The sequence below is a fragment of the Zeus faber genome (assembly GCF_960531495.2).
Source record: "Zeus faber genome assembly, chromosome: 22".
NCBI lineage: Eukaryota > Metazoa > Chordata > Actinopteri > Zeiformes > Zeidae > Zeus > Zeus faber.
In genome coordinates, this window is record NC_137209.1 from 21,378,711 (window position 1) to 21,390,443 (window position 11,733).

At 45.5% G+C, this 11,733-nt stretch overlaps 1 protein-coding gene across 2 annotated transcripts; it reads right to left on the bottom strand.

The window, feature by feature from the left end:
- Positions 1-323: 323 nt before the first annotated feature.
- myoz2a (myozenin 2a) lies at positions 324-8,557 on the bottom strand. Of its 2 annotated transcripts, none has more exons than XM_080023366.1 (6): positions 8,427-8,557; positions 5,420-5,559; positions 3,016-3,227; positions 2,406-2,502; positions 1,426-1,609; positions 324-868 (listed from the first exon to the last, which is right to left on the bottom strand). In XM_080023366.1, exons 2-6 carry the CDS (start codon positions 5,499-5,501, stop codon positions 655-657), a joined length of 789 nt encoding a protein of 262 aa, XP_079879492.1. In that variant the 5' UTR covers positions 5,502-5,559; positions 8,427-8,557; the 3' UTR covers positions 324-654. The 2 variants fall into 2 exon arrangements, with proteins under 2 accessions (XP_079879492.1, XP_079879493.1); XM_080023367.1 differs by having other exon boundaries at positions 327-868; positions 3,016-3,191.
- Positions 8,558-11,733: the final 3,176 nt, after the last annotated feature.

Below are 11,733 nucleotides of genomic sequence, written 5' to 3' on the forward strand. Positions count from 1 at the left end.
GCGTGTGTGTGTGTGCGTGTGTGTGTGTGTGTTTTGTAGGTTTACAGTATATTACAAAATATTTCAATTGCTTTTGTTTACGGTATATTTGTCTTGTTTATTGTTTATTTTAAGGTACCCTTTTTGTTGCTGTTTGGGAGTTCTTAGGTGTGTCGGCAATTTTTTATCGTTTATAGTTTATTTTAGGGTTATTTTTCTTACAATTGTTTATTTTCTAATGTTATTTTTCAGGTTCACTGTATATTGGCATTTTCTTCTATTTTTCTGTTGTAAGCTTTCAGGTTTATAGTGTATTGGCAATTTTTGTCGGTCTGTTTCAATGATGTGCTGTGATGACTATGATGATGACTGTCGATGTTGAGGGTATTTTACCCAATTTTTCTCTTTGGTCTGCAAATGGGTCAAAGTAAAAACCAAACCAGAACGCTTGTGAATAACCTTTATAAACATTATTATACACTAATTTCTACATCTCCTCGTATTTGACTTTGTTGGGTGGAGCAGATTGTGCAAACAGTCAAGTCGCCTCGATCAGAGGAGCGAGGGCCAGCGCCTCCAGCCGAGTCAGGGGACACGTTCTCCCAAAACACTCCCAAGCCCCGCCCACTCCAGCAGGGGGCATCCCCACATGACTTCTTCGGAAGGGGTGGGGGGTCAAAGGTCGTCCGATTCGGGGATCACTGCGGTCCTAGGTGGTCCGGCCGACACCCAGCCCAGGGCGGTCCTGTTGAAGGTGGGGCGCCCCGCCGCGGCCACGTCGTCCCCCCGGAGCTCGGGGTAGTCGGGGAGGGGGTCCGCCTCGGGGGCCCGGACGGGACGGGGGGCCGCTCGGGGGGCTCGGCCGAATCCGCCGAACGGGGTGGCCACCCTGTGGGCGGGGTGGGAACGACAAGATAACGCTGTGAATTTAAGAAGTAGAGTTTGCGGACCTCGGCTGTACCGTGAGAACCTCAAGAGGAGAACCGTCAAAGAACGTCAGATGTTGACTGTGACAATTCTGACTTGTACAATAAATTGTGTTTTTTTGGGGGGTTTTTTTAGACCCGACTTCCGGGCCATTCTGCTCCAGGAGTTGTTGAAAATTTCGCCTTCTTTAAAATCATGAAAAGATATCTTTAGAAATGAAAAAAATGTAAAAAAAAAATGTATGCACAATACGCTTGATTTAAATTTGTAAATAACAACGGATGCCGGTTTGAAATATGATATTATTATTATTATTTTATTATTTATTTATTTATTTATTTATTTTTTCTTTTTTTTTTTTTTTATTATTATTATTTGTGTTTGGGTCTTTCATTGACTTGATGTCATTAAAATTTCGGGGTTAATTTCCTTTAGAAAATGTGAACGACACATAAATAACATTATCTTCTGTGGTAAAATATTCCAAGTTTTCAATGTGAAGGCTCCGGTATCGATCACCTGTTGAAGCTCTTGTACCCGGGCAGCTGGGGCCGGGGTCCGGGCTCCGGCAGGCGGGCGATGAGGGACTCCGCCAAAGCGGGGTCCCGGACGACGGCCTGGTCCCAGGGCGAGTGGTAGGACTTTGGGAGGGCCGCGCTGTTGAACCCCTCCGGGGGGACGTCCTTCAGGGGGCCTCCGTACCCTGAGGACCAAACAATGACCGGCGGACAGGTCAGGCCTGTGGAATACTCCATTCTGATTGGCCGATCAGCGGTCGGTTATTTCTGAATAAGGGCCGCTCTCTGTTAATAACGATCGTCGTCGCGGGGCAACCGCCTCTCCACCTGGGTTCGTGGCCCTCCTGTTGCTCCACCTACACTGTACACGCCCATACTAACACTAGCTAGTGGCGCCATCTTGTGGCTCTACCTTGTGTCGATTGCGCACGTTTTGGTATTTTTTAGTATATTTAGAGCTTATAGAGCTTATTGTGCATAATCACCGGGTGTCATGACATTTCACTACATATATGTATGACCGTATGTATATGTATGTGACAAATAATCTCTTGAACTTGAACTTGAACTTGTTTTGTTACGTACAGTCCTGCGGGGAGTCGGGTCCGAGCCGCTCACAATGAGCCATGTCCTTCCTGAACCCAGGAAGGAAGCGGCGCAGACCAAACACGGGCTTCTGCTTTGTTTGCAGAAGTGTTGACACGTGAAGCTCTGCATCGTTTCGGGGTCAGATGTTTCCCAAAAACAGGGCACACCCGGCGCGATGGATGCACAGGTCGAAGGATAATAGCCTCGACGAACACACACTGGGATGTTTCCCTTTACCCACTACAGACGTTTTGTTTTTTTTAATTGATTGAAAATTGCATATTTTTTCTTGCATATCGTATATTTTGAGGCTCATTTTTTTATTTTTTTTTAACGTCGTTTATTATCCATCTGCTATGCATCCATCCACTCTAGTCCAGGGCCAGCGCCCACCTGGTGCGACGCTCTCCGGGCGGGGCTCCGTCCTGGAGTCTGGACGCTCAGGACCAGTCTGATCATCTGCGCTCTGAGGTTGAAGAACCCTTCCATTCTGAAAGAAATGAGATTCGTGTTTCGTTTTTGGGGTTTTTTTTTTTTGGTCTGTTTGTTTTTTAACCTCAAAACAAACTGTTTTTCATTTTGGTACCGAGGGATCCAGGCGTTGACTCAAAAGCACGGAGATTGCATTTAAATTGACTATTTCAATATTTCCCAGATTATTTATTTTCTCAAATATAATGTGATGAACCCGAGTAAATCACATATATGTGTAGGTACCGCCCTTTGTATTTTTATTCATAATTCTCGATGCATGGCAGCCAATAAACAGCAAAAAAAGAAGAAAAAATACTACAAAAATTACTACAATTACTACAAGAAACATTACTACAAGTGTCAGCTAAAAACATTAGTTGGGGAATTTAAAAAAAAATGGAACTAAATTACCTCACGGATCTCCACGTTAACATCAGAAGCTTTCGCATAAATTTGGTTAATAAGCTTATGTTGTTGTTTTTTTTTCATTTTTTTTTTATCGCGTTTTTATTTTCAGTGCGAGTCTTACTCTCATCTGCGCGGCGGCTTCCGCTTCTCGGCTCCGGACGCTCTCAAAGGTGTATTTTTCGGAGCGTCTCTGTCGCATTTTGAAGAGTCTGGATCCCCGGTTGGAGCAGAGGGACAGCTCCTCCGCCACGATGTCTCGGGGCGCGCTCACCTTCCTCCCCGCGTCCGTCTCCACGTCTGGGGACACGGAGGCTCGAGGGTTAGCGCCTGGAACTTTTTTTTTTTTTTTTTGTCGGCAAATAGAATAAAATCGAGAATTAAAATGCACATTTTCAGATGTAGACAAATAACCCAACACAATAAAAAAAAAAACATTGAAAGAAAATAACAGACAATAAAATATTTCATATTTACTTTGGCTGCTTAAAAAAATACCTTTTGAAATATACTCCCTTTTAGGAACTTAAGGAATGCTTTTAACTGTGTTATGTTATTCATTGGGACTAAATTGAGGAAATAATTTACCAGTTTGCTACTAAACCCTTTAGCACAGAGAAGTGTACTTGCAAGCGTAGAAGTACAATTAAAGCTGGCCAAGGCCGCGTTGACACCGTGCATTAGCAGACGCCTCGGGTGATCCGATCACAGGCGGACGACATCCGATTGCTCCGACCGCACTGGCAGGTGGTCCGGCGGCGTGAACGCCATCGTGCCCTGGGCCGCGCTGAGGGACCCGCCTCCTCAACTGACGTGCGCTGCGTGAGCGGAGCCGCGCGCCAGCGGCGTCGCGCTGAGTGCGAAACAGCAGGGAGGCGGGCGAAACCTCAACGACAGGCACGATGGACTCCCGTGAGTGGAGTATGCGGGAAACACGGCGTCTCATTTCAGTTTGGGCCGGCGGTCAGAGTCAGTACAAGGGAAACTGGAAGAAAGTCTCCCCGTTACAGAAGTGCAGGATTTATTGTTTACAAGTAAAGAGTATTCGCGCGACAAAAGTCCAGTTTTTACCAAATTAAGTCCCATGGCGATGGAACGCAACAGGGGAGTCGTGCGTGACGCGGCACGTGACGCACAGGGCTTTTTCGTCGTTTCGCTCGGTTTGGGAAAATAAATTCATCTCAAATAAAAACAGGATTTGTTTTTATTTGTTTTGTTCGGAGACACAGGGAACGGGGACGCACAGCGGACCCGAGATCAGGAGGACAGGTCCCTTGGCTGGGTTTAAAATCTCCGTTTCACACGGGTAGAAACAAACAAAAACAAATGGATCTGAAATAAAAATTCTCTGAGTTAGGTTTACGTTTTTCGTTTTCCATGCAAGTAAGAAACTAAGGAAACGGAATAAATCGGATTTGCACGTAGAGCGTGTGAAGTGAGATCCGATCACGGGTGGTCGGTCGAGACGCATTCTGATGCCAGGTGTGAACAGACGGACTTAGAGCTGTCCACTTGCGATCGAATCACCCAAGACGCGTGCTAATGCGCGGTGTTAAAACAGGGCCTTAATGTGTACTTATATACTTTACGATGCTTTAATACTTCCAGGCTACTCAATACTACAGTGTGTGTGTGTGTGTGTGTATTACTACTTTAATACTACAGTGTGAGTGTGCTGCGGTTGGTTGAAGTAATTTAAAGCAAACTGTTACGTACCCTTGTGTAGTGCAGGTACAGTAGTACGGGGTGTAGTATACTCATAAAATATAATTCAAATAAGCTCTCTGTAAATCTTCTTCAACTCATAGTTTAACATGATACGTGTCAAATTGGGTCTGGGTTAATCGGTACAAAAACCCACTTAATTTCCCCGTTGGCCCTAATGTGAATACCTAGAACCCTGAGTGGGAGGAATCCAGGGAGCCGGCCAACATTTGCCAAAATATCCCCCCAGCTGCCCCGAGGCGTCAAAACCTTCCCTGACCCGGCAGCCCGTGGGCCAGTTGTCCGCAGCCCAAAATAGCTCGTTCAAAGCGCGGCGACAAAGGGATTAGTTACCTTGGCAAATAAAACATTTCATTTGGTTCACTTTAGGCTCTTTAAGCGTGGCGGACGGCGGCGGAAAGCCGCAAGTGTGTGTGCATGTGTGTGTGTGTGTGTGTGTGTGTGTGTGTGATGCGGTGCCTTCACACACTGGTTTTAATTTAAATTGGAAATGAATGCATTTTAAACTGCTGATAATAATATTATCACTTAACACCCATAGTATGGGTGTTAAGTGAAGTTTGTTTACAGTAGTAAAGCCGTACTCAGAGTTTAAAGGGCCTTAGGGCTCCACAAAGCAGGAATGTAACGCAGGCGAACTGAACTGGATCCACTGAGCCTGAAAATAAGAGGATAACCCCGGTGCCAACAGCTCTCACACTCACATGAGAGAATGAAATGATGGATGGAAGAAGGGCGAGTTACAGGAAACCATTAAGGCATACAGTAGGTCACAAAAAAACGTTTTGGGTGTATAAATATACCTCCTGAGCCGTAGACTTCCCTGCAGATGGCGGCCGCTTGGACTTTCCTCTCCGTCATCGTCATGGTGGAGAACTGGGACATGGTGGACCACCACCACCGCCACCCTTTCCTTTCCTTTCCTTTCCTTTCCTTTCCTTTCCTGCACAAAGGGGAACCGGGAGAAGAGGAAGAAGTCAAAAAGAAGAAGACTCATGTTTGTTCTATCGATCCAACGGCAGTAAGATTCCAAGACCCAAACCGGAGAAGGTGTGGTTTACTAGGGTGTAGAGAAAAAAGGGCAAAGTCAGCACTTCCCTTTGAATGACCTTGGACTGTTGAAGGCCGAGCATATGGCCTCTGCATGACATGGCGACCAGCTGTGAAACAACGATGGGAATGAACCCCTGGTACACAATAAGACAACATGGCCGGCAGGTGAGGAGGTCGGTGAAAAAGGGCGGGGAATGCGTTTTTACGCCAAGGGAGAGGGATCGAAAGAGACCGTCACCAACGCGCAACCATTTTGTGTTCCCCACCAAAAAAATGGACCGAAAGGGACCTAATATGAAAAAGTCACATTTTCAGGGCTTGTGTACGTACATGTGGGTCTCTGATGGGCCCACCCACACCCAAACTGTTAAATAAGACGACGCCGTCAGGGTTTTGTGAGCGGTCCGCTTCGGAAAACACATGATTTGTGTCTCAGTCCTACGTCCCGTTGAGACACAGTTGAATTAGAACCGCCCTCCACCTCCATAAAAAAAACCCCAATTAAATTTAAAAAATAAAAATAAAAAAATTAACCGCCCTCCACCCCCATAAAAAAAGACGATTAAATTGAAAAATAAACATAAAAAAAATTAACCACCCTCCACCTCCAAAAAAACCCCCAATTAAATAAAAAAATAAAAATAAAAAAATTAACCGCCCTGCACCTCCATAAAAAAAACAATAAAATAAAAAAATAAAAATTAAAAAAATGAACCGCCCTCCACCTCCATAAAAAAAACCCAATTAAATTAAGAAATAAAAATTTTAAAAATGAACCGCCCTCCACCTCCATAAAAAAAAACCAATTAAATTAAGAAATAAAAATTTAAAAAATGAACTGCCCTCCACCTCCATAAAAAAAAAAAAAAATTATAAAAAAATGTCATTACATTTAAAAAATAAAAATAAATGAACCGCCCTCCATCTCCACCCACGACTGGAGAATATCAAGCACCGCCAGGAACGGCTCTGTTCATTTCACAAACCAGCACAAATCCTTTAACAGAAATGCTAATTAATACCAACTGTCCGTGAAGAAACTGCAGATGATGGCAGATAATGTAAGTATTTAAAAAATAATTCTACAATTTTTTTTATTGTCGATGTATTGATTTAATTTTTTTGATTTTATATCCGACGTTTACATTAAACAAAACCCTGCATGATTTGGGGGGAATGATAGGGTGAAATCAGTGAAAGTTTACGGTACTAAGTACAGCGAAACCCAGAAGTCAAGCTCAAACCCCATTGGCTCACGGAACCCAGAACTCGTGCCCAAACGCCATTGGCTCACAGAACTAGGGGCCTCAGGAGGGAGGCTCCACCCACTTGAGCAGAGCGCCCTGGAACAGGACGGATAAGTGGTATGTAAGAATGGCTCGAATGCATAATCTGAGTGGTATTTTCAGCAAAAAACTTCATTCATATGTTTTGGGGACCTCAGAGACCTTTACGAACGTGTGAAATAAGTAGTATAATAGGTCCTCTTTAAGCCGGGTACACACAACAAGATTATAAAGCCAATTTTCCCCCCTTCCGACAATCGTGAGCCAAGTCCCGATTTCGGTCCGAACGGAACGAAAACCGAACAACTCATGAACGCTGCGAAGCATGAAGTAACATGTACAGCCCATGTTCACGCCGTCTCCATGACTTCACCCGTTGTTTAAAAAAAATTTCCCCGTTGGCTTTTCTGTCAAAAACAAACAAATAAATAAATAAATAAAAAAGTGCAAGGAAATAGCATCACGTTCGTTTACGCTGAAGCCACGTTTGATGGTGCAAAAATTCCAGTTTTGAGAGTGGGGACTCTAATCTGGCGTAGCCACACCTCTGTGTCGAACCCTTGGTGAAGGGAATCTGTGAGTGTGTGCTGCTGTTTTGCTGTGTTGGGCAAAGCCTTGCTCTCCGCACACGATGGGATCACATAAACTGTTAAATGGGTCATGAATGGTCGTAACGTGTGGGGGTCTCTCGCATTTTCAACATCTGTTAAGACTTGAACGATCTAGTCGTGCGGGCTGCTCTTCAAGCTTCGCGTTGATTGGCCCATTGGACTATTGTGTCCCAATTTTCCAGGAAATGTTTCTGTATTTTTAAAAAGTACCTTTGAGTTGACTCTTATGTTACTCCTTGACACTAAATGGACTAAATGTCTACTCTAAGCGTAGCCACCTCACGACTAAATGCACAAATACTGTGTGTAAAAAATGCAACAAATGCAAATTTTTCGACAAAGCTTTCGTATCCCTCAAAGGTACAAACGCCGGGCTTTACTTTCTAACCCTGCATGGTATTCAATACGTATGTATCCAGAGTTAAAAATCACAGTTCAGTTTAATGTTCATCAATTAACCCTCTTCTTATGTTGTGAATATATACATATATATATAAAATAATATAATCAAATTATACAAAAAATTAAATAGAACTAATGGTAGATTATATGTAGTCTTTGCCAATAGGCAGAAATAAATGTTTTAAAAACATGTTTTTTGAAAAATGAAAAACTAGTGAATTATAGGGAGACCATGATCCGTGAGGGAAAAACACCATCCTGCTAAATACTCATTTCGAATTCTTTGTTATGGAGGTAAGGACAATTTTCGTTTTTTTTTGGGGGGGGGGATGATTAAACGTTCATTCAGGGTCATTCTAGATTTTCCCCACGGTTAAAACACTCACATATAAGACCACATATCCAGACCTCTACGTTTCCACTGAAAGCCTGTCCCAGTAAAAGCCCCATGGTCTTACCTGAGCTGGAGGTCTGCTTTTTCGGGGGCGGCGTCTCAGATCGCAGCTTGTGTCTCTGGGAGGGTGGGAAGTCGGGGGTCAGCCTGGAGTGTGACCTGGGTGGGGTGGGTTATCTGGCTTTTTTGGGGGGGTGGCAGGTGGGGGTGAAGGGGAGGGGGGGGGGGGTGAAGGGGGTTGTGGGTCTGCTTGGTGGTCACTCGTCGGCTCAATCCCACTCAGTGAGTGGGTAGCTGGGTGGGTGTCAGTGGCTGGGTATCAGTGACTGGGTGTCAGTGGCTGGGTGTCAGTGGGTGGGTGTCAGTGGGTGGGTGTCAGTGGGTGGGTGTCAGTGGGTGGGTGTCAGTTTGTATGTTGTCATAGGTATTTGGTTCACTAGCGGAGGGGTAAATTTAGATCTACTGTACTGCCACTACTGCTGCTTGCTTCTGGCTTCAGTGTGCTGATACTATACTGTGCTATACTGTACTGTACCATACTGGACTGTCCTGTACTATTCTGTACTATACTATACCATACTACATGTGACAGCTTTTCACCTACCACACGCCACCCAAGTGGGGTGTTCAGGGACCTCCGACGCAGAGACCCAGAGGATGGGGGGGGGGGGTTGTAAACACCAGTTTATTGGAGAGAGTGGGCCAGCTGGAATTAGCCCAGGAGCAGACAGAATACGTCATGACAGGGGCTCCTATCCTGAGTGAGTGCGGGGATGGGGGTTTCAACCTGCCGCTCGTTTGACCATCCAACGAGCTACAGGCATGCAGCCACCCTGATCCCAGTCACCTAGAGCCAGGTCAGGTGTGGCTGCTCAAACCACACCAACCACACACTAACACTACACTGTACTGTACTATACCGTAATTTACTATAGTATACTGTAGAGAAGAAGAAGAAGAACAGTCTTTAATCATCACACGACACTCCACAACACATGCTTGCACACACACACATGCACATGCTTGATGGTGGCCGGTGAAATGGCTCCTCTGCTTTTGACCCATCCTGGCTTGTCCTTCCTCCGGGGGCACAGCCAGGAGCAGTGGGCAGCGTACGTGGACGCGCCCGGGGACCAGGTGATAAGTGTCCATCGCTGGTCAGACGATGATGGGTGCATGTTTTTGGTGGGGGTCCTTACTGACGTGAGGTGGAGGAAACCCCATGTGAGCACGGGGAGAAAATGCAAACTCCACACAGAAAGGCTCCTGTTTTTGGAAGATAACCCGCCGGAGCACGGTGCCAACAGCGCCCCAGGCGGGAATCGAACCCAGGACCTTCTTGCTGTGAGGCATACTTGCTGTACTATACTGTACTATAATATACCATGCTGTACTGTACTATACTATACCATACCATACTGTACTATATTATACTGTACTATAGGTTGCTACTAGGTTGCTGCATGCCCTTTCCCCCGTTCCACGTCCCTGCCTGTTTCCTTGTGTGTAGCCTGGACTCTCGGCTCCTCTGCTCCTGGTCCCTGAGTCTTCCCAGGCTTCCCTGCCTGGCCGTGAGTCCCTGTCTTCCCCGTCACCGTCCCTGCCAGTCCCGATCCCCTGTCTGTTGCCTGTTCAGGATTCTGTGTTCCCTCACACCCCTGTCAATACTCCCTAACCGTGTGTCTTGCTATTGGGTTCCTCATCCTGACCATCCCACCTGTGACAATACTATACTACTTTACTATAATTACTACTATACTCTATGTACAATACCACACTATAGTTACTATACTACTATACTAAAGTATATTTACTGTGCTACTATACAATACTATATTTACAATAATATACTATGCTATACAAACTATACTCAGAACACTTCTTTTTACCACTGGAAAATGAAGCAGACCAAACTGAAATCACCTGGTTTTACATCTTGGCACAGCGGCAGAAAACTGATGAGATAACACAAACATTGCAATCAGGCGCTCATGATGTCACAGAGTTATCTTTATTTTGCAAAATTGACAGGTCGATTGACAATCGACCAGTCGACAAAAGATCAATTGCATGAATTCACCGACTATCCACGGGAATAGAAGCAAACGTATCAGAAGCAGAGCAGGTGTTTCAGGTGTTGTGCACCTATCGTCTCACGAGCGGCAAGGACAGCGGTGTCACATGGAGGGCTCTGCGTGTCAAACAACATGAAAACATCAGGATTTCATATCTAGAGATTATTACAAATCAGCAGCCACTACTCTAACAACATGCCACGGACATATGACTTTTTATGCAGTTTGAAGCCTTTCACCGGCGCTAAAACTCGATGCGACTCCCGCAAATAATACTTTCATTTGAATCCCTTTATCCTTTCTTTTTATTTTATTTTTTTATTAGGCAAACACACCAAACGCGGCACAATCGTTCCAAAGGCCCTGTTCTACACACATTGAAACACATTCTACCAGGGGGAAAAGTCTAGAGAGAGAGAGAGAGAATAAGTGAAAGTATCCTAAATCTCGGCCCCGGCCGCGTCCTGGTCCTGTCGCCGTGGCCATCTGGCACATTCCAAAAGAAAGGAATTCATCCCAAGACACAAACTCATCTCTCATACGTCACACGGTGTCCACCCCACAACACGCTGAGTTATAGGTTTTTGCCTTTCCCCTATTTTTTTTTTTTATTATTTTAATTTTTTTAAACAGAGCTTATTCAGGGCCCGTGGCGCTCCGCTCCGACACTTGAGGGATTTCCAGATCGGAGATAAAGCTGAAAACAACTCAGATCGGTGAATCGCCGCAAAATAAATGTTTTTAATGAGCTGAAAAACAAAAACTAAAAAAAACAACAACATAAACGTGCACGGTCAACACGTAACGCAGCATGCTAAGTACCCCCACCCCCGCAAAACAAACACAAATTCCTCAAACAAGTGCGATCTCGAAACCTCCCACCGGCCCCTCCAACGCCGCTCCGTAAAAGCCCCCCCCCCCCCCCAGCGCGTTTATCAGAGTGCGACTCGGCTTTCGAGCGCTCCGAGCTAAATATCTGCAATTAAATGTTTGCCCATTATCGCTGGCCTAATACCCGAGCGTTCTGATCCGACCCGGGCCGTCCCGGTCGCCCCGCCGGGGGTTATCTCGCGGTGACGGCCGCCCGGCTCCACGTCATCCTGCGACTACTAAACAGATTGACGGATGTATTGAGACCACAAAAAGCTTCTGCCGATAGAAATAGCGGCAAACGCCGGCGGTCGTCGTTCGGAAGCTACCCAAGCGCCGAAGGCCGGCGTATTCCGCAGGGCCGTAACCACATTCCTAAAAAAACAGGAAATCGCCGTTTGAACCTATCCTTCCTCGTCCCTCCCT

Bases quoted from the DNA above. Each gene is read 5' to 3' on its own strand.
- myoz2a (XM_080023366.1), bottom strand. From the start codon at position 5,501: ATGTCCCAGTTCTCCACCATGACGATGACGGAGAGGAAAGTCCAAGCG. The intron at 2,503-3,015 runs GTAAGACTCGCA...CATTTCTTTCAG, and splicing joins AAGCCGCCGCGCAGATGAGA to AATGGAAGGGTTCTTCAACC. The intron at 1,610-2,405 runs GTGGGCGCTGGC...TTTGGTCCTCAG, and splicing joins CCCGGAGAGCGTCGCACCAG to GGTACGGAGGCCCCCTGAAG.